General features: G+C 43.6%; 1 protein-coding gene across 1 annotated transcript; it reads left to right on the top strand.

Moving 5' to 3' along the window:
• Positions 1–584: 584 nt before the first annotated feature.
• Positions 585–27,120, top strand: fbxw12 (F-box and WD repeat domain containing 12). Its single transcript, XM_082146026.1, has 10 exons — positions 585–724; positions 1,985–2,022; positions 3,161–3,334; positions 3,796–3,913; positions 5,714–5,920; positions 6,949–7,125; positions 19,641–19,851; positions 26,428–26,606; positions 26,688–26,818; positions 26,905–27,120. Exons 1-10 carry the CDS (start codon positions 629–631, stop codon positions 27,002–27,004), a joined length of 1,431 nt encoding a protein of 476 aa, XP_082002152.1. The 5' UTR covers positions 585–628; the 3' UTR covers positions 27,005–27,120.
• Positions 27,121–27,311: the final 191 nt, after the last annotated feature.

Genomic DNA, 27,311 nt, shown 5'->3' with positions numbered 1-27,311 from the left:
TTTGCAATTTGTTGGAAGGAATGAGAAACTGCTACTATGATGTGCACAAATGACTAAATGTTGTGGAGGTTGAACTAACTGTTGTGCAAATGTAAATAGTGATGTGAGAAATGCACCAAAGCGACTGAGAAAAACTGTAATTCTTGTAGCCATGACCTTTTTGATGTAAAAATGTTTGTGAGAGCTCTCTTGTCTTGGCTATATTTGCTATTGAACTTCAGCACATGCATGGGTTTAAACGTATGCATGTGTCACAACTACAGATAATTAATTTAAGTGTCGATATAGAGTTCCCTAATGTTTTTTTTTTTTTTTTACCACAGTTTTGTACCCTATACCATAAGTGATTTGAAAACAGCAATGTTGAATAGGGATTGATTATAAAATTATAAATTGCTGTATTAGACCTATAAACAATTCTTTACATATTGACATTATCACTTTTAATATGCCACTAAGTGCTTACATTTGTAAATTATTCCAGTCTCTGTGGGGTTGAATAATTTTGATTGCAAGTGCATGTTTACAGGTAACGTAATGTCCCTGAGGTTATTCCGTAGAAAACATCATCATTACGTCACCATCCCGAAACTGAAAGGAACAGTCAGCTGTAGTTCTGCTGTGAGAAATGGAGATCTGGCAAAGTTTACCTCTGGACTGTCTGATCAGTATCTTCTCTCTTCTTCAAGAAGAAGATTTAATCCGAGCATCCACAGTGTGTAAGGTATGCGACAGAGATAATGATGACACGCCAGTCGCGTAGAGTCCAGAAAGACCGAGAGTCAGACTGATGACAGGACATCTATTATTCTGGACACTGACTCCTTTTGTTTCCATTAGAAAGAGATGTTATTATCCCTATAACCTACTTTACAAAAAATAAATACATTAACTTTTGCTTGAATATTGACACTGACAAACTTTAGTGGACATTGAATTGAAAGAACGCAATGAAATATTACAATATGATCTTTATTTAGAAGTAAAAAAGAAAGCCAGGACATAAATGTTCATATTGCTTCAATGTCTCCTAAGTAGAGAACATAAATCAGAAATCTTGCACTCTTTACATTTACTGTACAGCCACTACAGTTTTACGTAGTTCAAAATCCAAAATCCAAAATTCAAAATCCAATTTAAACATGGAAAAATAGAAGATTTTAAGGACGTTAAATAATTTAAAATAGAAATATAGGCCTACAATTTTTTAGGTAACTAATCATATAATCAAATGTGTGACAATGAGCATGTGATCTCATTGAAACACAAAAGATGCTATTTGAAGAATTCTCAATTCCTAACATGGATAATCTGTTTTTTTCTGGCATGTCACGTGACCTGTCAGTGGCTGGCTAGTTGTCTGGCAGTCTGCCTTTGGCAAGTTTCAGAAACCATTGATTTTTTGCAGTTTTTGTGTTCCTCCCTCTCAAGCTCATTTATTATGCATCTGTTGATATGATTATGTTCTTTTGCATGATTGGCGTTTTAGAGAATTTTATCCCAATTCAAGCAGTCATATGGCCGTGATCAGACTGGCACAGTGGCAGCTTACTGACGCTTTGCTGGACGCTAGTTTTCTTATTACGAATATAATCTCATGCATCTATTCTTTAGTATGATTGATGTTTGGGGACGGTTATCCCAATTAAAGCAGTCAAATGGCCGTGATAACGACTGGCAGCTGCCAGCCAGCCACTGACAGGTCACGTGACATGCCAGTGGCGGCTCCTGCCAGCCAGCTGAAGATTGAACCCCCACTCTTTTTCAATGCCAGCTCGCTGTTATCATAAAGTAAGAGGGACACGTACCAAATACTGCTATTTTCGAATTCATGTACAATTTTCAACTTTGCACTGTAATTGTGATGCTGATATAAATTATAAAACAGAAAAGAGAGCTAAATGGAAGCATTTTCACTAGACTTGTGGATCTCACTGTACTGTAGCCTATGTTATTTTCATACACATTTAAAATGTTTGTGTAGGATTGGTGCTATGCTGCGGACACACCGTGGTTGTGGAGGTAAGTAAATAAAGGTTATATGTCGTTAAACATCGCTTAAACTGTAAAATTACAATAATTATCTGTACTGTTTGCTATATAAGGGTCATTCCTGGGATTCAGTGCCTTTTGTGTGTAAAGATCACGACCTTACTGCCTTAAAATGTTGATCAGTATCCATTTTAAAGCTGATGGATACACTCTGTTTTTTTGACTACTTTCCCTTCTAATGAAAGTTGAAAAAGTTAAATGACATATCATAAAGCAGTCATCACTTCTTTGGAGGGACAACAACTTGGGCAAGTTTGTGAGAACTATTATTTTCTGTTTGAAAACCCATATTTTTAAAATTACAGTTTGAAAACCATGCCGTTCTTAATTTGATAAAGCGTCTAAGTTAGCTTCTTGTTGCTCAGACGTGGTGCACCCTGTTAAATCAGTGGACACTGTGAGTAAACATACTGATTGTGAAAGTAAGTTATGTTTAAAGTTGAAGAAGTAGTGTATTTAAAGTTCTTTAGTAATAGTTTACTGTTTCTTATCAAAATTATGTTCAAACTAAATTAATATTGTAACTGGTTTTAGGTGAGAGATCCATCCGTCCATTTTTTATACCACTTGTCCACCCTGTTATTATTTTGTCCACCCTGTCATTACCTAGTCCACCCTATTAAGCAGTTTTTGTTTACAACAATTTCATAAAAATAGCACAAAAAACCCGCCTAATAATTCAGTGACATTGAAAATTTATTGGAGTATCCATACTTAAAAAACATAAAGAAAAACGCCTTTTAGGCATTTTTATCTGAAAAATATATATAAATATAAATTAGAATCTAAATTAGAAGTATTTTAAACTGTTGTTTTTTTTGTCCCCGTGGACATTTTTTATCTTCCATTTTATTGATTTTGTTTAATAAATGGTTAAATTTATTTACCTGAGATTGACCAAAATCTTTTTTCAAATGTTTTACATCACCGTATCATGATTAATGATTTTTCTTTTAAAAACTGAGTTTGATTTTCTAAATTTGATGATGTCCAAATGGCACTGAATACCAGGGATGACCCATGAATAGCATTCATCTTAGGATGCTGATGTCTTGTGTTTTACACCACATTCTTCTGTTGAGACGCTTAAGATCGAATCCTTGTGTAGGAGAATGTGTCTGCAGAGATGGAGTTTCTGCAATGTTTCCCAGCATCTCTCAGACACCGGGACACACTCATGGAAAGCTTATTACCTGCGTCGTTCTCACCTGGAGATGAAAATGAAGACGGGCAGGTCGTGTGCAGACTACACGTGCAAAACCCTACGAGGACATACTGGCAAGTTATCTCATACAAACATATGCTATAATGCCAATGCAAATCAAGGGTGACAGTGACATAAATTCTCTTCAAATGATTTAATGACACATTGGCCACATTTACATGCAACCAAATAATCTGTTAGTGAAGTGAATCAGATTGGAAGGGGTGGTGTAGACCTGAAATAAAAACTGTAATTGCTTGAATCCAATTGATTTCTCAATGACAGTGCCGTGAACGTTTACATCTCACAAACTTTTCTTTTCGTCTTCCGCCATCTTATGAACTGTTCAGTGGTGGAGGCTAAATATTTGCTAACAGCAATTACACTGACATTCATGCTTTTCATGAAAAGAAATTTTTCTTTTTCTAGAAAACAGGTACTGCACATGTAAATGAATATGTAAATGAATCTGAAATCAGATGAAACTCAGGATTGATGAAAATCTGAGTTTTTGAGTCATTCTGTTCATCCATAGGCAGGGTTGTTGGTTTTGAATACCTGTCTGGAAACGACGGCCGCTCAGATGTGTGGAAAAGCTCTCCTGTTGTGTGCAGTGCATCGACAGATGGGACAGTCAAAGCGTGGGACATTCACAAGGTATTAACAGGCTTTCTCGTTCATGTGGCAGAGACCTAATTAAAGTGTGTAGGCATGAAGCTGGATCTCAAGAAACACCTTCGACATTTTTCACCCCCAAATCAAAAGAGAGAAAGCAGAAAGTTTAGTTCTGCTGGAAAGCAGCTCTAAAAAGACAATAGTGTCATTGTTCAGTTGAAATCAGTTCAGTGTTGATTCAGTTCCTTTCAATAACTGTGTAAAATTAATCAATTATGGAATGAGTTCAATTCAGCTATAAAGCAGCTCAGTTCAGTTCTCATAATAATGACAGAGTAGTCAAGTCAATAATATTGCTGAATATTAAAGGGATAGTTCACACAAAAATGAAAATTAGCCCATGATTTACTCACCCTCAAGACAATCCTAGGTGTATATGACTTTCTTCTTTCAGACGAATATAATTGGAGTTTTATTAAAAAATATCCTGGCTCTTCCAAGCTTTATAATGGCAGTGAATGGAGGATGAGATTTTGAAGCTCTGCAGGGGTTAATAAAGTCCTTCTGAAGTGAAACCATGTGTTTGTGTTAGAAACATATCCATATTTAAAACTTCCGGCAGACGGCCTACGAATGTCGACTCACACCCCAAGAGTAACCCCTGACGCGGTGTAGGAGTAGCGTAAGCTTACAGTAGGTGAGTCAAACAAATACATCTGGGCATCAAACTCAAGCTCCTTTCTCTTTAAAATTTCTTGTTTTAAACTTCTAATTCGTGACTGGTGTTTTGTTTCATTCTATCCTCTGTGCTTCCGCGTTCGACAATGTGTCGGGTCAAGTGTTACTCTATCGACGTAAACCGCTGTATACGGCCGTTACTGGAAGCTGGTGATTATAGTCGATAAAGTTTTAAATTTGGATATTTTTTTCTTTCACCAACGCATCGCTTCACTTCAGAAGGCCTTTATTAACCCACAGGAGTCGTATGGATACACTTTTATGATGGATGAATGCACTTTTATGGACTTCACTGCCATTATAAAGCTTGGAAGAGCCAGGATTTTTTTTTTTATATAACTCCGCAGTCTATAGGTATGAGAGTTTGAATATATATGTGCGCAGGCGTGTAGTCCTTCACAAACCAACCCTAACTTGTCTGGCCTTAAACATTTATAATACAGAATTTTTTATCGCTTCCGCGTATCCATGTGAACTGGAATTATCCCGACATCACTTTATCTGTAGAGAGGTAAAGGGAGGGGATGGAGGCCTTCACAGGGGAGAGCCTAGTGGACACTTCAGAACTGCGCTGTCGTCGTGTCCAGGCATAGGTCCTTCATCTGATTTGGATACGGCCTGAATCCGGCGGACTGCGGTAAACCTTGGGATAAACAGAGAGACTATATTAGCGTAGACGCCATTCTTCTTATGATGTAACGAGTACATCAGGATTTATGGGAAGTGTTCCCGGTTCCGGCTGGCCTAATCTATGCAGCCTAATATTGAATTATGGAAGTCTATAATGTGTTATGTGTATGCTAGGTCAAAGAGATGTGTTTTTAGTCTAGATTTGAACTGACAGAGTGTGTCTGCTTCCCGGACAATGTTAGGCTAAATAGGAAAAGGATCTACCGCCAGCAGTCGATTTTGATATTCTAAACCCTACCTAGAATACAGCAGGGTGACTGAACATTATCACATATTTATTATGAATAAAGAAACTGAAGCCTATTGTAAGAACTATTTTGTGATATGACATTATTTTTTATGACAATTAAGCGCAACCAAATTGAAGTTTGTCAGTTTTTGATCCAGCTCCACAGTAACTGTGGTTTGCTGCAGGGTGTTAGTGTGTGGTCGAGTCCTGCCCAGAGCCCCATGCAGGACATCACCGTGGATCCGGGGCAGTCTGTGGTCGTCACGTCCGACAGCGCGGGGACTATCAAAACCTGGAAGGGCTCCAGCGGAGAGGAGCTGGCCTGCTTTATGTCTGGATTCTCTGAGACCACACTACTGGCATTCAGCTACAAAGACAGCTCTTTTCTCATGGTAGGCTATCGTTTACAAATGTGAAGCTGCACAGTCAATATGTAGTATGTACTGTAGACCTAAGTGAAAATTGTTTTCTCAATTGGATGTAAAAATCACATCTTGTGCACATGCATAATAATCTGTTAGTAAAGTGAATCAGATTGGAAGGGGTGGTGTAAACCTGAAATAATAACTGTAATTGCTTGAATCCAATTGGATTCAAAATACCTTGCGCACATGCACAATGCCGTGATGTGTACGTTTACTTTCGGATTACACCTCACAAACCTCTCTTTCCATCTTCCGTCTTAGGAACTGTTCGGTGAATGAGACTAAATATTGGCTAAAAAAGCTTTTCTGACATATATGTTACATGTTTAGTCTGTCTGCTGTGTTTCATTGTGTTCTTGGTTCAGTCCCTGTGACCTAGTTTCCCCCAGTCTGTTTAATTAGTGACGTCATTTACCTTGTTCATTTACTAATCAAGCTCCTTTGTTACTGTAGCTCCATATATTTAGTCCCTGTGTTCTCCCTCAGGGTACGTGTACATGACAACGATGTGCTTAAAATGGAGAAGTGTTTCTGTGTACAGACAACATCACATGGATCCGCGAAAACGACTAAAAACGCTGTATTCTGCTGTCAGGCCATTAGATGGCGATGAAACACTATAGACTGAACATGTAATGCGCATGTGTGTGACGTCATCGTCTTCAGAGATTCAGGTTTTTGCTGTTTACACTGACTGTTTTCAGACACATGCACTTTGAAACCCGTTTTCAAGTTTGCATTTACATGCACCCATTGTCGTGTAAATGAACGGCCAAAACGCATAAAAAGTTTTACGTTTTTTTGTTGAAAACGGTGTCGTGTAAACAGCCCCTCAGTCTTAGTCCGTTCTCGTTAATGACAGCGTTAATGTTTGTGTGTATTTCTCCTGAGTTTATCCTGTTTCCCAAGTATTTGCTATTAAAGCCCATCTCCTAGTATTCTTCCTTGTCGTGCGATTTACTATTACGTAACAATATGTCCTCTTCATTTATTAGGTGGGAACAGTTGTAGGGTCTCTGCTCGCCCTGACTTGCCCTGCGCTGTGTGAAGTCTCGAGACACGTGGTGTGCGACTCCTTCAGGCTAAACCTCCTCCTCTCGTCGCCAGATAAAAAATGGATATTCACGGCCTCCAAAGAGGCCTCCAAAGAAAACTTTAACTCGAGCCCAAAGGTAAGCCAAGCACTCAAAATTAGCTTCAGTCCATTTCATCGTTGGAATAGATCAGAAAGCGAGCACAGCATTAGGGTTCCAGATAGAAAAACCCCAAATCTCCATAGAGATATTGTGTATATATACTGTATATATATATATATTTTTTTTTTTATATAACATATAAACCTTCATTTACGTATGCAGGAACCGCAAGTGTAATTTCAGCTTTTTTTGTTAAAAAACAAGTTAAATTGTCAAATTCTCAGTGGAAAACCAATAGCAATAGCAATCACACAGTCCCATAAAGCACTGTAACTGAGATAATTACATAGTTGAATATGTGTATGGAATGCTTTGTGATAATCTTCTGGTATTTAATGTGTATATTACTTAAAGTCAGAAGTTTGTAAATTTTTATTTGATTAGTTCTAAGTATGCAATTTTGGTCTTTTTTCAAAAATAATTTCTTCAAATCAAATGTTTCATGTTGGAGCTCACCAGTTTTCAAGGGTTTAAACTCTTATGCCTGTTGTGAAAGAACTGACAGTTGTCACTGTTGGTTTACACAATGAGCCATGACGTATTCTTGTAGCCGAACTCTGCATCACACCGGTTCCCTCGGCAAAAAAAACAAACAGGATTTTTCCATTCGATTTTGGATTACTGCATAAAATTATCTCTGTGAAAAACAAAAGTTCATGATTCTTATACGTTTTGTTCATCATGATAATCTTCACCAAGGAACATGAATTTTGAAGCCAGAAGTACAAAAGTAGGCTATAAACAAACTGCACTACGGTCATCATCAATAAGCTTCCGACAACTCTTTCAGTCGTCATTTTTATTGCTTTCAGTCCGCATGTAAAAAACATTTTCCCTTAAAGTTTGAGTTATAGTTCTCTTACGAGAGGTCTCTCGTACTTGCGTAAGATATCTTACGCTAGGGGAAAACCTCTTTTCCTCGAGATATTGAAGCCAAAAATTATCCTTAATTTTGCAATAATGTAAAACGCATTGCAGCAGCATGCAGACATGGGCGAGACAGCTCGCGCGCCCATTGGCTGCTCTGCGGCAACTGCACCAGCCTATCGATAGAGGCTCCTCATGACGTCAGAACCAATGAGGGCGCTTCGCGCCCATTACGTCATGTCCCGCCGAAATCGGGTGGGGCCAGGGCTATAAATACGGCCCAGAGAGGCTGGTTTGGTCAGTTTTTCATCTCTTCAGCGGGCTCACGCATCGCTGGATCCTGAGAGGAAGCCGCGCCGTCTGATTGCAAGCACCCAGCGGGATTAGTCTGCATCTGAAGCTGCCGGTCGACAACTCGCCGCCTTCAGTCGCCGTTCCTGCTGACGCTTTCCGGCGTACATATCCTTTTCTCTGTTACTGTGTTTTGTGTATGTGTGTGTGTTCGCCGCCGCGACACACACTCTCATTGCACTAAAAGAGCCGGGCGTCTTTTTCAAGACGCCCCTTTCCCCCTATAACCGCCAAAATTACACAGAGGGTTTGAAGTGGGCTAGTTGACGCGCTTCCCGTGGCTTGATTGTTTGTTTGAGAAATAACGTGACAAGAGTTCAAGTTCTGATTTCAACTCTGTCGTGAGAGATATGATTTATTGTCACACAAAGTCTTCATTATCCATAACAGAACAATATTCCATCTTCATCGACACTGTCACATTATCTAACATGTATTCACCACATCCGTAGCGGTCAAAAACTAGTTGGCCATTTCCCCTCTGGCAACACCTGCGTCTGATTACACCTACCCTCCCAAGTAGATGAGCCCTATTTAGCTATGCCATGACCGTAGTACCACCTACTGGCCAAACCTGGACATAAACACTGAAATGGCTCTTACACAACCGGCCTCTAATTGAAATGTTTAACAAACATTACAATTCAAAACAAAACAAATTAAGGAGCCATTACCAACCTGACATAACATTTTATCCAAACATTTTAGTCACAGTGAGTTCACACACATTAACACTAAAATTGCCCATTTAACCAGCAGCCTCAAGCAACAGGCAGAGCTTTGTTACAGGACGTTGAATGACACTTGACTTTGTTTGCAGACGCACTGAACGCACAAATCCCTTTTTATCCCGGAAAGCTTCCAACACTCTTCCCAGTGGCCAAGAGCCTCGTGGGGCAGTAGGATCCATAATGACGACAATATCTCCAGGCTTTAGATTTCTCCTGATTTCATTCCATTTTTGCCTCTCTTGCAGCAAAGGTAGATATTCCCGTACCCAACGTTTCCAAAAAAGTTCAGCAATATACTGAACTTGCTTCCATCTGCGTTTTAAATACAAGTCATGTGGCTCAAACAATCCTGGCGGCAATGATGGATTTCCTTTCATTAGAAGAATGTGGTTGGGAGTAAGTGGCTCCAAATCATTTGGATCGTCAGAGAGTTTGGTGATAGGCCGATCATTTAGGATGGCTTCAGCTTCACACATAACTGTATGAAGCCCATCATCGTTCAGGGCCTGCTGTTGAAGAACTGAACTTAGAATCCTTCTCACCATGCGGATAACCCGCTCCCAAACCCCACCATGATGTGAACCTGCTGGAGGATTAAAACTCCACTTAACTCCCCTTTGCCGGAGAGCTCCCTGAATTCTTCCATGATCCAAAGCTGCGAGAGCCTCTCTTAGTTCCCTCTCTGCTCCTATAAAGTTGGTTCCATTGTCAGATAAAATACGAACAACTTGACCTCTTCTACAGATGAAACGCCGCAGAGCATTGATACATGCATCAGTGTCCAAAGAGTCAGCCACTTCGAGGTGGACTGCTCTGCTTGCCAGGCAAGTTAGTATCACGCCATAGCGTTTGGCTGTACCACGTCCTTTCCTCACTGTAATTGGGCCAAAATAATCAACGCCAACGTTGGTAAATGGGGGCTTGTCAGGAAGAATCCTTTCCTCTGGCAAATCTGCCATCTTTTGCTCCTGCATTTTTCCATTATACTTCTTGCAACAGACACATTCTGTAATGACTTTTCTTACAGCGGAGTTGGCACTAGTGACCCAATACTTCTTCCGCAGTGTTGATAGCGTGTGATTCCGACCACTATGGCCCTGCTGCTGATGGATGTGCCTGAGGATAAGAGTGGCCACATTTTGGTCCTTGGAGAGGATCAGCGGATGTTTAATCGACTCTGGCAATGAACTTCTGGTCAGCCGCCCTCCAACTCTGAGAAACCCATCATCCAAGCGTGGATCCAACCTGTAGATTGTACTAAGCCTGCTCACTGTAGAGTTCCCAGCTGACAACATGGCAATTTCCTCTCCAAATCTCTGTTGCTGACAATATCTAATGATTGCCAGCTCTGCTCCCAAAAGGTCATCAATGGACAAAATTTGCCGTCCCGGCTTGTCCTTAAACCCTCGTCTCCTCGGTGGCACATTATCTGTGCTCTGCTTACCAGTGACAGCAGCTGTCTCCTCCTCCCTCCTCCTGCAACTCCTTTCTAACAGAATGCTTTTCCATTTAAGAAACCAGGCTACTGCCACCTTAAGCTTACTCCAACTTGAGAAATAGGTCAGTAACCGGCTTGTGGCAACATGTGAGCCCTCCACAGACACAACATTCACTGTGACTTCCCTCTTGACCTCCTGATCATCTGGTTCTATGATAGTTTCTACCATGTTTGTTGTCCAGTTAGATTCTGGTTTACACAAAAAACCTGGACCCTCTATCCACCTCCTGCCATGAATGAAGTCTCCAACCCTCACTCCTCTGGATGCCTCATCAGCTGGATTCTCCTTGGAGCTGATATATCGCCATTGTGAAGTTTCAGTGGCCCCTCTTATAGTCGAAACCCTGTTCGCCACAAATGTATGGAAACGTTTATCCTCGTTTTTTATATACTTCAACACAGAAGTGCTGTCAGTCCAAAAGATGGACTGCTGCAACTGGAATCTCAACTCAGCCTTCAGCATCAGATCAACACGAACTGCAAGCACAGCAGCAGTCAGCTCCAGGCGAGGAATAGTAACGGTCTTTAAAGGTGTAACTCTGGCTCTGCCCATCAGGAATGCAACATGAATATCATTTCCATCATTCAGCATCCGGAGATATGTGACTGATCCATATCCTGTTTCACTAGCGTCTGCAAAGTGATGAAGTTGAGCATGTCTTGGTTGTCCAAAGCCCTTGGGCTTAACGCAACGATCAACCTTAAATTCAGACAGCATATCCAAGTCCTCCAACCACCTGAGCCACTGTTGCGCAATGTCTTGTGGCACAGTCTCATCCCATCCAAAATTTCTTCTGCAAAGTTCCTGCAGCAGGATTTTGGCAGGCAATACCACAGGCGCAACAAATCCTAGGGGATCGTACACAGAACTAGCCACTGATAACATTCCACGCCTGGTGACTGGCTTTTGTTGGATCTCCATCTTGAACTTGAATGAATCACTCTCAACACACCATTGCAAGCCAAGAGCTCTCTCAAGAGGAAGTTTGTCTCTATCCAGATTCAGTTCAGTCAGGTCTTTAGCTCTGTGTTCCTCTGAAATACTCTGCAGTGTGGTGCGACTATTGAGGACTATTCCTCGCCGGTGCGCCCGCTTGCCTTGCCTGCTTGGAGGATGATACCTGCTCTCCCTCTGTTCGAGCCGCGCAAACCGCGCCGTTCACAGGGGATGTCAGGAGCGGACGGTCACGGGGCTAGCTTTCTCTCTCCCTCTGTTCGAGCCGCGCAAAATGCGCCGTTCACAGGGGAGGCTGGAAGCGGACGGTCGGGGTTAGTTTTTCTTTACGTACAAGAAAGCTACCCTGCCTCTGCGCCCCATTCACGCGTCAATCACCAGCGAAAGGAGAAAATAGCGTTTTAGTCCCGCCGAGGCTGGACTGACCTGAATTTTCTCACACATTTCTCAGTTCCCTGATCAGGCGACTGGAAATATAAATATTGCAGCGCCGGCAAGCAAACGCCGAAGAAAACATGTTGACGCTCTTATATGCTCGTGCATCTGAAAGCCTTTGTGTTTCCCCCTGTGGCTCAGTGGCGGAATCTTTGGTTTTTCACACGAGAGACCGGGGTTCGAATCTCGGTCTAACGGCAGATTAATTATGCCTCCAATGCTTCGCTCTGTCAGTTCCCTGAAAGGCGACTGCAGATGTGCATTTTGCAGCCAACGAGCGCGTTGTACAACCCGCTCGCCTGCACCCAAACACCGTTTCTATGGTTCCCGCGCGTCACTGGCGAAAGGAGAAAAGAGTGATAATGTCCCGCTGCGGCCGGGCCGAATTCTATTTCTCACACATTTCTCATTCCCCTCTGAAGTTCAGGCGACTGGAAATGTCATACTGCAGTGAGCGAGTCTGTTGTAATGCACGCACGCCTGCAAACAAACGCCAGCATGTTGACGCTCTCTGTTTCTATGGCAACTTCTCGCTCGTTCAGTTCCAGTAAATGCGACTGTTCCAGTGTATTCTGCAGTAAACAAGTCGGCGACACAGCCCGCTTGCCTGCACACAAACGCCGCTTTACGGCTACCCAGATAAATCCCATAGAGTGTATTTTCTGGTGTTCCGGCCACGGCCGATGGTGTTATGAGTGTAAACAAAATGCCCACTGCCCAGTGCTCATTCCTACACAGAAACACAGGTTTCTCTGATAATACTCGTGCTATATAAATGCCTTTGTGTCTTCCCCTGTGGCCCAGTGGCAGATTCTCAGGTTTTCACGCGATAGACCCGTGTTCGATCCCAGGTCTACCGGCAAAAAAAAGTAAAAAATTTGCCGTCAATGCTCGCTCTGTCAGTTCCCTGAAAAGGCGACTGCAGATGTGTATTTTTGCAGCCAACGAGCGCGTTGTACAACCCGCTCGCCTGCACCCAAGCACCGTTTCTATGGTTTCCGTGCGTCACTACCTCCATTCTCACACATTTCTCTGGAAATGTCAATATTGCAGTGCACGAGCCTATTGTAATACACGCACACCTGCAAACAAACGCCAGCATGTTGACGCTCTCTGTTTCTATGGCAACTTCTCGCTCGTTCAGTTCCAGTAAATGCGACTGTTCCAGTGTATTCTGCAGTAAACAAGTCGGCGACACAGCCCGCTTGCCTGCACACAAACGCCACTTTACGGCTACCCAGATAAATCCCATAGAGTGTATTTTCTGGTGTTCCGGCCACGGCCGATGGTGTTATGAGTGTAGACAAAATGCCCACTGCCCAGTGCTCATTCCTACACAGAAACACAGCCCGTCGCACAGGGCTCGCGCACATGAAATCGACCCAGATCGATTGCGCATTAAATGTGGTAAATGTGCCCACTGCCCAGTGTCCACAAACACTACGTTCTGCATGTCTCAAGGTTTCTGTAAAACGAAACCAACATGCATTCGCTCTGCTCAGGCAGACAATGCTCTCAGTGTTGTAAATGTGCCCGCTATCCCACGCCCACATTCACACATAGACATGACAGGTCTTACGGGATTCGCCCAGCCCTCCCCCTCTCGGTTGACCACCGCAGAGGAGTCGAGCGCGGGCAATCTGCCCGCTGTTATCAGCGCGCCCCCTGCCTCAAATGTCATAAGCGCAACGCTTATGTTGCAGCACACTGAAGCCCCTCTGTCGCTGAGCGACCAGAGCGCGCTTCGCATTCAACCCCTAGCCATTCGTGCAAACGCATGGGCAAGGCTACCCGGGGTTTCGAAGTGGGTGCTAGACATTATAGAAAGAGGCTATTCGCTACATTTCGGTCGACGCCCGCAACACAAAGTGGCGCGAATCGATACTACGGTAAAAAAGGAAGTAGCACACCTACTTCGGGCCGAAATAGCGAAGTTACTGAGCAAAGGGGCTATAGAACCCCTATCACAAGCTCAGAGCGAAGGGGTCATGTACAGCAGATATTTTCTGGTACCCAAAAAAGACGGAGGTCTCAGACCCATTTTAGATCTAAGACGACTAAACAAAGCACTTCTGAAACGACGGTTCAGAATGCTCACGACCAAGAAAATCCTCTCGCAAATTTGCCAAGGGGACTGGTTCATGTCGATAGATCTGAAAGACGCTTATTTTCAAATACAAATAGCATCACGTCACAGGCGATTTTTGAGAGTCGCCTTCGAGGGCCAGGCATATCAGTACACAGTCCTGCCATTTGGCCTATCCCTGGCACCTCGCGTATTCACGATGTGCATGGATGCAGCGCTCGCACCCCTCAGGCTCCGAGGCATACGAGTGCTGAATTATTTGGACGATTGGCTGGTTCTAGCTCGATCACAGTCGGAGCTCATAGAACACAGGACCATATTACTCGATCACCTCGAGAATTTAGGTCTCACAGTCAATTGGGCAAAGAGTTCACTGTCTCCCAGTCAGAAAATATATTTTCTGGGCACAGATCTGGACTCGCTGTCTATGACAGCACAGCTGTCGCCGCAGCGCAGACTAAGTATTCAGCGCATGACAGAGATTTTTCGCCACGGCGCTTTAGTCCCGCTCAAAAAGTTTCAAAGGATGCTGGGTCTCATGGCTTCAGCATCCTCAGTGCTTCAGCTGGGTCTGCTTCGCATGCGCCCGCTGCAGTATTGGTTGAAAGCGCGCGCCGCGCAGAGCTTGGACCTCCGGTCTCGCGCGCCTCAAGGTCGATCAGAAATGCGTCGCAGCTCTGAAACCTTGGACAGTGACCGACTGGTACCGGTCAGGTGTAAGCCTGGGGACTTCCTCGAGTGTGAAGGTGGTGTCTACGGACGCCTCAACCTCGGGATGGGGAGCGCTGCTCGAGGGCAGACCGTTATTCGGCCAGTGGTCGGAACGGGAAAAGCTTCTGCATATAAACTGCCTGGAAATGATGGCAGTCGACAACGCGCTGAGGCGCTTTTGTCCCCAGATAAAAAGACACCACGTCTTGGTCCATTCGGACAACATGTCAGTGGTGGCTTATATAAATCACCAAGGAGGTATCAGATCCAGAATCCTTCACAGGCTGACGGAACGCCTCCTGGTCTGGGCTCAGCACAGTCTGCGCTCGCTCAGGGCAGCGCATGTGCCCGGCCATCTGAATGTGGGACCAGACAGACTGTCCAGAAACAATCTGCCGACAGGAGAATGATCTTTACATCCACAGACAGTCAAAATGCTATGGAGGACATTTGGCAGAGCGGAAATAGACCTATTTGCGTCTCAAGAGAACGGTCATTGTCAGGAATTCTTCTCCAAGAGCAGGGATGCGCTGGCTCACGTCTGGCCCCGCTGCCCGCTCTATGCGTTTCCCCCTGTCACGCTCCTACCCCAGGTGTTAGAGCGAATCAGGGAGAGCGGATGCCCAGTGCTACTCGTCGCCCCATTTTGGACAAACCAAGTCTGGTTTCCAGTCCTGATGCAGCTGACGAGTACCGCCCCGTGGCCGATACCGGTGAGGAGGGATCTCCTCTCGCAGGCGAACGGCTCGATCTGGCATCCTCGCCCGGAGCTTTGGTCCCTACATGTGTGGGCCATCAACGGGTACCCGTTAACCTCCCAGCGGGAGTGTTAAACACGATCACGCAGGCTAGAGCTCCATCTACGAGGCGGCTCTATTCCTCAAAATGGTCTGTGTTCACTAGCTGGTGTACAGCGAGTGGCACTTCACCCTCACGCTGTGGGGTGCCGGAGGTTCTCTCCTTTTTACAAGAGCTTCTGGATAAGGGCAGAACCCCATCCACGCTCAAAGTTTATGTGGCGGCCATAGCAGCGTTCGCTGAACCACCGCTTGGCCAGTCATTAGGAAGGAACGATCTGGTCATTCGCTTCCTTAGAGGAGCTAAGAGGCTAAACCCTCCCAGACCACCCTCAGTTCCCGTTTGGGACCTTTCCACGGTTCTGGAAGCCATGAAATGTGCCCCATTCGAGCCAATACAGTCAATAGACCTGAAACCCTTGCCTTTCAAAACAGTGTTTCTTCTGGCTCTCGCTTCAGTGAAGCGCATAGGGGATTTGCAAGCGCTCTCAGTGAGCACGACGTGTATGGAGTTTGGGCCGAATGACTCGAGAGTCATACTCAAACCAAAGCACGGATATGTTCCTAAATCCCTCAACACACCGTTTAGGGCACAGGTTATCTCCCTGTCGGCCCTGCCGGTATCTGAGGAGGAAGGGGACGCAGGCTTCCTTTGCCCGGTCAGGGCGTTAAGAGCCTAATGTGTCTCGCTCATCTGTTTTCAGACAGACGGAGCAGCTCTTTGTTTTGTTCAGCGGACGTTCTAAGGGACTAGCTGCGTCAAAACAGAGTCTATCCAGATGGATAGTTGATGCTATAGCGCTAGCTTACACATCCAAGGGCCTGCAATGCCCGATAGGTGTCAAAGCGCACTCCACAAGAGGCATGGCCTCGTCGTGGGCTTGGTCCAGTGGGATTGCCTTGCAAGATATCTGTATGGCGGCAGGCTGGGCCTCCCCGTCTACATTTATAAGGTTTTATAACCTCGAGGTTCCCGCTTTGCAAGCTAGGTTGCTCTCGGTTTAATTTTTCAGTATTGCCCGCCCGATGCTATCGGCTCGGGATGCTGAAACTGCTAGAGCGTCGATCACTGATCGCCTATATACTTCTGTGGGCAGTACGTAAGTCCCCCATATTTACCAGTCCAGGCTGAGTTCGCCCTGGCTGTGTGGAACAATTGATATAACATGCTCTTATCAGAGCTCAATATTACAGGAATGATGCTATTCTAGCCCCTCTTCCCGGATTCTCTGTGAGTCCCTTGTGATTAGGCACTGTATGAGCCCCGGGCACCTGCCCTTGGGACTTTAGTGTTATGTCTCAAGCACGCACGGCGTTTTACATTGTGTTCCCCTAGCGTAAGATATCTTACGCAAGTACGAGAGACCTCTCGTAAGAGAACGTACTCGGTTACTAACGTAACCTCGGTTCTCTCTAGAAGAGGGAACGAGTACTTGCGTATCTTGCCGTGTATGCGTCATGTTCTGATTCGCTTCAGCGATGAAAAACTGACCAAACCAGCCTCTCTGGGCCGTATTTATAGCCCTGGCCCCACCCGATTTCGGCGGGACATGACGTACTGTTCTGGTGGTTCTGACGTCATGAGGAGCCTCAATCGATAGGCTGGTGCAGTTGCCACAGAGCAGCCAATGGGCGCGCGAGCTGTCTCGCCCATGTCTGCATTCTGCTGCAATGCGTTTTACATTATTGCAAAATTAAGGATAATTTTTGGCTTCAATATCTCGAGGAAAAGAGGTTTTCCCCTAGCGTAAGATATCTTACGCAAGTACTCGTTCCCTCTTCTAGAGAGAACCGAGGTTACGTTAGTAACCGAGTACGTTTTCAAGAGCGTGAAGGTTGTGAAAGCGACTAGTGATTGGATGAGTTTACCTGTTCGGCTGATGATGTTTAATGTCCCCGACAACATCTGTAGTCCCATTACTCTGATGTATTTTATGTCACAGAATAAAATGTGAAAATATCTCGAGCTTGTGTTCACCACAGACCTTATTTCAGGCATTTAAAGGGGTCATGAACTGGATTGTTTTATTATTTTATAATGTTGCCTGGGGTGCCCTTATAATGTTAGTATGATTTTTACATAAAAAATTGTCATAATTTATAAATAAAAGCCATTTTTCCAAGCCTGATTTCAGCCTCAGATTTGAACGCTCTGTTTTAAAGGCCAATTTATACTTCTGCGTCGAGTGTACGCCGTAGTGTACGTCGTAGGATACGCACGTAGGCGACGCCGTCGTGAGCATTTATACTTCTGCGAATGTCTGTGTTGCTCTGCAGTTACACCGCCGAACACTAGTTGGCGCGGGTGGGTTTTAATGTTCCAGTTCCACTGTGTTTACATTCCTCGCGGCTGTTTTGAGTTTAGGTTTCTACGAGCAATGGCGACTGAAGGAGTCATACAGATGGCTGTATTTCCGCACTTCTTCAAGCAATCTCTCGGTCACTTGGTCTATTTCCATGGCTCTTCACTGATCTTCGGAATTTAAAAATGGCGGGCGGGCGGTGCAGAGTGCAGAAGATCATTCCGGAAATGCGTAGGAGGAAACGTGATGCTATCCAGCCGACCAATCACAGATCTTGCGGTCCGCGTCGCCGCGACGCGTAGTTACATTTTTGAGGAGGTGCGCGTCAGGGTACGGCGAAGGGTACGACGTATGGTACACGTCAATGCGTATGCTACGCCGTACCTTCTACGCGCACCCGACGCAGAAGTATAAATTGGCCTTAAGGGACGTGTCTGCTGTGAGACTGCAGTGCAAACGCCCACTGCTGTGATTGGCTGACATGCTTGCATATGAAATAGCTAGTATTACATGAACTCTCTCGAAAACTTTTACTACGTTTTTACTATTACAGCTATCGAGATTAACAAATCGTGAATAGTATCGTTTAAAGCATTATATTTAAATCTATTCCACATGAAAGGTTGCAGCATGATGAGCACTGACTGAGCAGATGACAGACAGTCTGTTGATCGCGTGAATAAAGATCTTATCACTGCAACGCAATTTTTGCACTCTCACAAATGCTTACACCAAATCACAATGCAAACACGATGTGAATACACAGTAAGAGCTTTGTTGTGCAGTGTAACAAGTGTCATTATTTCATCACGAGTTTGGTAAGTGTCCAGATAAGCTTTCGCGGCTCGCGCTGTGCTGTTTGATTGACAGCTTGGGCGATTGGAAAGGGATCGTTCTTTGATCGCTTTCTGTATATAATTTAATAACAGTTTAAAAAAGATTATTTTCATAATACTACGAGAAATTATGTGAAGTTGATCGTTTAGTCACTGATGCATAAACAGTATTGAACGATTTTAAGAGAAATATCTGAACTTGAATAATTACACAGAAATCACTGATCGCAGATCAGGCATTAGAATACACATGGTTACTTACATGTTGCTGGCAGATTCGTGTCGGGAAATTGTGATTGACTGATTTAATAAAGTTTAACCATGCTGGAATCCGAAGGAAGCTTATGCAGACTGTCTTCTTCCACAAACAGGCACTGCACAATATTTAGTAAACAGCATGTTTATTGCTTGGAAGTAGCTCGATCCGGTTTAGCAATTATCATGTCGTCCTATGTTATTTAGCATGTTTGGGCGAATCGGTGGGCGGGGCTAAACAGGCCGTGTTGAAGTAGGCGTTGATCTTCTTTTGTGGAGGCGGTGTTTTATCCTCTTTGACGTCATAGTTCCCCACTTTGAAAAACGAGTTGTTTGCTGAGCCTGATGTCTATAAAAGCTTTTATTGGACTAACAAGGTAGTTTTCAGTTCTGAAACTTACAGGATATTATTACAGTATGATGATCTCTTATATGTCAAAAGCTCAAGGAAATTTTGATTTCTCTGTTCATCACCCCTTTAACCAAAAACCCATCCAAAAAAAACCATTGACTTTGAGACAAAGGAGCCAGAAGTGCTAAAATGCAACGCGTTTCCAAGTTTTGGCCTACAAAAATACATCATCCCTGCAGCATTACAGACATCCCGTTTGAAATGCATGTTTAAGTTAGTTTGGAAAGACTGACGTGTGGCGTGTGTTTGGGCAGGTTTTCTACAGTGAGAGTGTGTGTTGTCCTGCTGAAGACGAGGACATTGTGTGTGATAGTCTGCCCGTCTCTGGCTGTTGTGCCGCCGTCTTCCTCCCGTCTCAACCGGCACGTCTCGCAGTGATCCAATCTGACGGTCTCTTCACCAACAAAACACTCGCAGTCTTCGACCTGGCCTTAAAGGAGTCCAAATACAAAAAGGAACCACAAGGTTAGCCTTAGAAATCTATTGCTTTTCTTGCCGTAGGTTTAATTGAAGGTGACATATTATACCACTTTACACAAGATGTAATATAAATCTATGGTGTCCCCAGAATGTGTCCAAATACCCCACAGGTCATTTATTATAGCTTGTCAAAGTTGCCCCTTTTTGGGTGTGAGCAAAAACGCGCCGTTTTTGTGTGTGTCCCTTTAAAGCATTTTCATGAGCATCCTTTACATGAGCTTCAGATACTCTGGCAATATCAAAACACGCGAATCTCACTCATCCAAAATCTCAGAAATAACCTGTAGCGAGTGCAGCCTTACGGAGAGACTCAGGAAGAGTTTAAACTTTTAGACGCACCTGGACGTTTCTGAATGGTTAGTGGATACATTTATGTAGTTGTTGTGGAGTTACATTGATTCATCTCATCGACTACCGTCATGTTTAACTTTTCCACAAGTTGACACATGTTGTGTCTTCTCTATCTATAGAGCATCACAGTCCCGCCCACAGCCGGTGCCGGAAGTAAAAATTCAATACAATTTCTCCATTGACAGTTGGGGTATAAGCCATAAAAACGTAACCATACATGGTAGACTTAAAACCAGCTACGGCTGTACTAAGCGATTGTATATGCTCATATAACCGCCAAAAGTTCATGGGGCACTAACCTTGTTTTGAGATAAATGCCTTTTATTCGCGATGTCTTGGAGAAGTACTTCATTACCCACAATCCTAAACAATCCCACAATCCCACAGTGATGCATCTGATTGGTGGAGCTCGTGTAAACCCCGCGAAAGTTCGTGAAGACTCAAGATAAATAAAAAAAAATAAAAAAACTGTTGCGTTTTTTTGCACTGTATCACTGATGTGACATTTGAACCGAGGAGTCTTCATATATGGTATGAGTCATATCAAGCATTTTATGATGCCACTGTCAAAACAATATTTAGCTTAGGCATACCCAGAGCCATAGAGAGCTCTTCATGCATTTACTGAACATTTGTGTAATAATTTATGGCAAGTTAATAAACTGAATATGATGCACTTTCTGGTTTGCTGACCTTCACTTTTTAATTTTCACTTGTTGTTATTAAGAAAATACATTAAATGTTATTAAAATTAAGGATGAACTATAACTTCATGAATAAAATGAGCATGGATCACAAGTGGGAAATTGTTGAGGCATTTGTCAGCAACCTGCCCGTGGGCCGCTGAAACTGATGAGCAGAACGCCGCGCGGACTGCCAGATCTGCACCCGTGAGCCGCGGACCACCAGCCATGCTTTCCAGTCTATTTACACAATTACTACTGAAAGAACTGCTATAAACGGCACAAGAAAAAGTTCGCGTGGCTGTCGTCAGATTTTAAAGTCGCTCTAAAGGCTCTTTCGCGGTTGTGGCTTCAGTCGACTTCAGTGAGGCGCGGTGGTTTATGGGATGAGTAGTTCCTTCGCTCGGAAATGAAAATATGTACACAGTCTTGTACCTTTGACTTTTTTTGGATTTTCTCGCCGTTTTTTCACTCGAAATGATATGTTGTATGCCTATGAGTTCAGCCGTAGCTGGTTATCCTCAGACATGCTCTAAAACTCTTTAGATACGGATTTTCGAAAACGTCAATGGGAGAAATGAATGGGAAATTTACTTCCGGCACCGAAGCGCTCTCGGGCTGTGGGCGGGACTGTGATGCTCTATTGTATTGCTATAGTATCATGTCCACTAGGTGGCACTGATGTGTTTACATGTTCAACTGATGTAAGAGCTGTGAAGAAAAGAGAGTAAAGAAAATGCTAAGCTACTGCTCGTGTCTGTCTGCATTTTATCCATGACTATTCCAACTTAACAAGTGGCGACGAGGATGTTAAGATGGCCCTGCTCTCTCTACAACCCCCAGTAGCATTCCTGGAATGCCCAGGTGAACCGAAACTGTCCTTTGATGCGTGGGAAAAGTTATTTCAGAACTACCTGCTTGCGATCGGCGGAGAAGAGTTTTCTGCCGAGAGAAAGAGAGCACTGCTCATACACTGCTTAGGAACAGAAGGGCAACGAATCTACAATACATTGACTCTTACTGCTGATACATACGATGGATCATTACAAGCACTGAAACAGTTCTTTTCTCCTAAGCTGAATGTGGTTTCAGAGAGATATCGCTGAGTCCACTGATCATTACGTTGCAGCGCTGCGCGAACTAGTGAAAACATGCGCTTTTGGAAATATTGAGCATGAAATGATCCGTGATCAGATTGTGGAAAAAACGTCCATGCCTCGAATTCGTGAAAGACTGTTTCTAGAGCCAGATTTAACCCTTGAAAAGACGATAGCTATTGCAAGACAAATTGAATCGGCAGTAGCAGACGCCAAAGTCATAGCTGACGGGGAATCAAAACAAGTAGCAGCGATTCAGAGGCAAGAAAAGACGCGAATGCTCAAAAATAAAACAAGGATTAAGTCGAAGGAGGATAAACGTGTGAAGGTAGTGTTACCGTTGTGGTTCTGCTAACCACCTCGCAAATGATAAGTCATGTCCTACTAAAGACTACTAATGTAGAACATGTGGAAAATTCGGACATTTCTCAAAGGTGTGTAAGACAGCATCAAAGTCAGTTAATGAAGTATGCTTGCCTGAAGTGACAGTACTGTGTGTGAATGACTGCCATACAGATGATGGAGCTCCAGTGGGTACTTTTACCATAGCCACGCCCACATCTCCAATACAGACTTGTACCATTATGATGGTGGATACAGGGTCTGGTGCATCAATTCTACCGCAACACATATTCAAAGAATACTTCAGCTCATGTGTTCTTCTGTCACCACCGAAAGTGCAGCTTTTGACTTACTCAAAGGAGAACATACCTGTGTGTGGTTCCCTGAGACTGAATGTGACATATTACGGAAAGACTGTTGCTGGTGAGTTTAATATTGTCAAATCAGGAACTCCTCTCATTGGACGTGACTTATGTAAAGCACTGGACATTGAGATTAAGGGTGGACGCTTGATTGAACCTGCTACTCACTGTGCAATGCTTAAACCATCCAGCATTTCACTTGTTTCTGCTGATAGTCCTGTTTCCGTACCAACTGGCACTGGATTTGGATGCGCTAAAAATTTCACACACAAAGTGAAGATCCGCCCTGGAGTTAAGCCTATACAACAAAAACTTCATCACCTACCTTTATCAGTGCGAGCAGCAGTGTCAGACGAACTCAAGATGCTAGAGGAGAATAGCATAATTGAGAAGATTGATTCATCTGAGTGGGTTTCTCCTATTGTGGTCACAAAACGAAAGAACAACACAATTCGTATGTGTGTTGATTTACGAGAACCTAACAAGACAGTCACCCCCTACCACTGATCGAAGACATACTGTCTGAGTTGCATGGATCAGTGATGTTCTCTTCTCTTGACCTCAAAAATGCATACCACCAAGTACAATTACACGAGGAGAGTAGAGGACTTACTGCTTTCATTACCCATGAAGGCCTATATCAGTTTTGTAGAGTACCGTATGGACTGTGTTCGGCACCATCTGCTTTTCAACGAATGATGACCATGATCTTAAAAGGCCTTGATGGTGTACAGTGTTACTTGGACGATGTGATTGTCCATGGTGCATCCGAAGCCATTCACAATGCAAATCTCAAAGCTGTCCTGCACAGGATCAGTGAGGCTGGGTTGAAACTGAATACAGAAAAGTGTAAGTTCAACTTGACGACACTTAGTTTTCTTGGATACAGATTCTCAGCTGATGGTCTGCATGCAGATGATGCTCATGTTACTGCAATAATAAATGCGCCCCCTCCTACTGATGCAACTACACTACGGTCATTTCTGGGTCTTAGTGCCTGGTACAGTAAGTTCGTGCCTGCCTATGCTACTCTGGTTGAGCCAATGAGAGCCTTACTCCGTAAAGACTGTGAATTCCACTGGAATACTGCAGCACAAGAAAGTTTTGATAGAGTCAAACAGGCAATAGTGGATAGCCCTGCTCTTTCCTTATTCAATCCCAATCACAGTACAATCCTTTCGTGTGACGCCTCAGACTATGGTGTGGGTGCTGTCTTGACTCAGCTGGATGACACAGGAACAGAAAGAACCATTGCTTTTGCTTCACGTTCCTTGTCTGATGCTGAACGAAAATACTCCATCGTCGAGAAGGAAGCACTGTCCTGTGTCTGGGCTGAAGAGAAATGGCGTACATGGCTGTGGGGAAGAAAATTCTTACTACGCACTGACCATCAAGCTCTGACTACTCTTCTCACGAGTAAAGGAAATAGTCGAGCTGGGTTACGTGTGGCTAGATGGTCTGCACGCTTAATGGAGTTTGACTACAATGTTGAATACAGACCTGGTCCATTGAACAGTGTTGCTGATTGCTTATCAAGATTGCCTCTTGTTAACAATGAACCTGACTTTGCGGAAACTATTGAGTCTGTTGCTATGATTTCCTTTGCTTCCAGCGCAATCACCAAGGAAAATTTCCAGTCTGCATGCAATAACTGCCCAGTGTTCGCTAAATTGCATACATATCAACAGACACGTTGGCCAAAACACATGAAGGATGTTGATCCGGACTTACAGGGATACTTTCCTGTCCGACATGAGCTCGCTGACGTGGATGGATGTATTGTCAGAGGAACATACCGTCTCTTGGTACCTGAGTCACTACAGAAGAAACTCATAGAACTGGCACATGAATCACATCAAGGGATGGGTCGGACAAAGCACAGACTTAGGCAACTGTACTGGTGGCCAAAGATGGACAATCAGACGGAAGTTCTGATACGTAACTGTCAGACGTGCAAACAAAATGACAAATCTGCGGTGATACATAATGCTCCTCACAACCCTGTTGAATTGCCCTCTGCTGCATGGGAAAAGGTCTCCATAGACATTGTCGGACCATTCGAAACTGCACCATCAGACTGTAGATACGCAATAACGCTCGTGGACTACTTCAGCAAATGGCCGGAAGTCGCTTTTGCGTCCAGGGTTGACACATCTACTGTTAAACAGTTCTTGATTACTGTTTTTACTAGAGAAGGAAATCCAAAGGAGTTGGTCTCAGACAATGGACCTCAGTTTATCTCTGCTGAGTTTTCTGAGTTTCTGAGAGAGAGAAACATAAGTCATTTCAGATCTGCTGTTTATTATCCCCGTGCGAATGGAGAAGTTCAGAGGTTCAACAGAGTTCTGAAAGACTGTCTACAAACTGCTTCAATTCAAGGAGAACCTTGGAAGACGTTCACTCAAACATTCTTGATGGACTACCGAAGTACTCCTCATGCTACTACAGGAGTTACACCATCTGAGTTACTCCATGGTCGATGTATGAGAACCAAGTTACAAATCATGGACTTTCCAGTAAAAGAAACTGACAGAAACTTGATACGAGAACACGTAAAAGTGAAACAAGACAAGGTTAAACGGTACACTGATGCCAGGAGAAATGCAAAGCCCTCAAGATTCCGACCTGGTGATCTAGTTCGAGTTAAGAAACCTTGGATGGTAAAGAAGGGTGATCAGAAGTTCACACATCCAAAAGCTGTTGTACAGAAGAAAGGTGAAGATTCGTACCTGCTTGATGATGGTAAGGTGTGGAATGCCTCACGTCTTGCTGAAATGCCGAAATCAAGTGGAAGTGTTACTCCTACTGAGGTACAACATGGAACAACAAGTCCGTTAAATAGGTCTGTTAGAGTTAGACAAAAACCCGTCTGGACCAAGGACTATGTTTTAGATATGTAAGGAAATGCAGAACTTGAGATAGTGGAGTTAATATTTGAATGAAAAAAACAACAACACGAAAAGTAGAATTTATTTTGTTGTTTCAAAATACTTTTATTCTTGATTTTGTTTATTTCTGTTGTGATATACATACAGTTGTATTCTTTCTGAAAAGGGGAAGATGTTGTGTCCTCTCTATCTATTGTATTGCTATAGTATCATGTCCACTAGGTGGCACTGATGTGTTTACATGTTCAACTGATGTAAGAGCTGTGAAGAAAAGAGAGTAAAGAAAATGCTAAGCTACTGCTCGTGTCTGTCTGCGTTTTATCCATGACTATTCCAACTTAACAACACAGTTCCTGAGGTCTTTATAAGACAGCTGTGACATGTTTTGGTCAATAGTGTTCTGTGCTCAACGACAGAACAGTTTCATGCTTTGCTCCAACTTTTGCCATTGCGTTAGAACTGATTACACTGTTGTCGCTTGTGAAAACCAAATGGCGGTGCCGTGGGTGGAAATGTGCAGATTAAGGGCCGGTAATATTATAATAAGATCCCCTTCCTACGTCAGAAGCGAAATCAGATCGGCTTATTTTTTTTACATGTTTGCAGAGAAAGGCTCACCAAAACAAAGTTACTGGGTTTCACTTTTCTCGTTTTCAGGGTTGGTACTGTAGATGCACAGGGGACCCGATTATAGCACTTAAACACGGAAAAAGTCTGATTTTCATGATATTTCCCCTTTAATGCTATATTTGTTGTTTACAATCTTCACGAACCTACAAATTACATTTGAAAGTGTTATGATGCAATGTTTACTGAATGTCATGCCTTCCCAATGTAGCTCAGCAAGTGGCGTGTTTCGGGGTAGAGCTGAGCCAGCGTTCAGACGTGGTTCTCGAGGCGAGAGGGAACAGCACTCTTCTGGTTGCAGACGGGAACCATCTGAAGGTCTACACGTTTAAAGGAGAACTTGTAGCTAGTTTTCAAGACCATTTACAGCCAATCTCTGCTCTTTGTGTGGTAAGCTGTTTGAACACTCGCATCAACACTTTCCCTGTGAATCGTCTCGCTTATAAAACATGAGTTGTGCTGACCCTGCAGGACAGTTTTCGGGTGGTGACCGCATCTCGAGACCTGTCTCTCAGAGTACTGACCTGGAGAAATGACCCAGAACATGGGCTGACCCTCGAGAGCCAGTATCACCTGCTTGGAGGATCCTTCACGAGATCCAGGTACAGCGGTATCACCTGTACTGACAAGTGATGTTCACATGTACTGTATTTTGACAGGTATTTTCTTCTTTTTTTTCTCTGTCTAGAGGATTCACCAATGTTGCCTGTGATTATTCCAGTATTGTGGCCTCTGCAGAGTCATTGGATGGGAAGGATGTTTTGAAGGCTTATACCTTTGATTTCTGAAATCACCAAATGTATTCAGATCTTTTGACTGACTCACTGACCAGATCCAGGTTTAGCCAAAGATGATCTTGCATTGATGAGACAATAAAAAAGTTGTTTCAAACAATTCAAAACTGTTTAAAGGCTGTAATTGTTTGCATAAAACATACATTTTCTTCTTTGCAATTAGCTAATCTTCAGTTAGTGCACACACCTTCGCCTTCACATTAATGTAAAATGAAGACAGTTTTCATTTCTCATTTACATACAATCTACTTATTTTATTACAAATAACTGTACAAACATGGTACAAAAATGAGAGGTTTCC

This window comes from Leuciscus leuciscus, assembly GCF_965113295.1.
Source record: "Leuciscus leuciscus genome assembly, chromosome: 18".
NCBI classification, from domain to species: Eukaryota; Metazoa; Chordata; class Actinopteri; order Cypriniformes; family Leuciscidae; genus Leuciscus; species Leuciscus leuciscus.
This window is presented reverse-complemented; position numbering and strand designations above follow the sequence as displayed.

What these genes read in the sequence shown, in the direction of transcription:
- fbxw12 (XM_082146026.1), top strand. Translation starts at nt 629, where the DNA reads ATGGAGATCTGGCAAAGTTTACCTCTGGACTGTCTGATCAGTATCTTC. An exon ending in GAGCATCCACAGTGTGTAAG is followed by an intron (nt 725 to 1,984) that starts GTATGCGACAGA and finishes ATGTTTGTGTAG; the next exon opens with GATTGGTGCTATGCTGCGGA. An exon ending in CAATCTCTGCTCTTTGTGTG is followed by an intron (nt 26,607 to 26,687) that starts GTAAGCTGTTTG and finishes CTGACCCTGCAG; the next exon opens with GACAGTTTTCGGGTGGTGAC.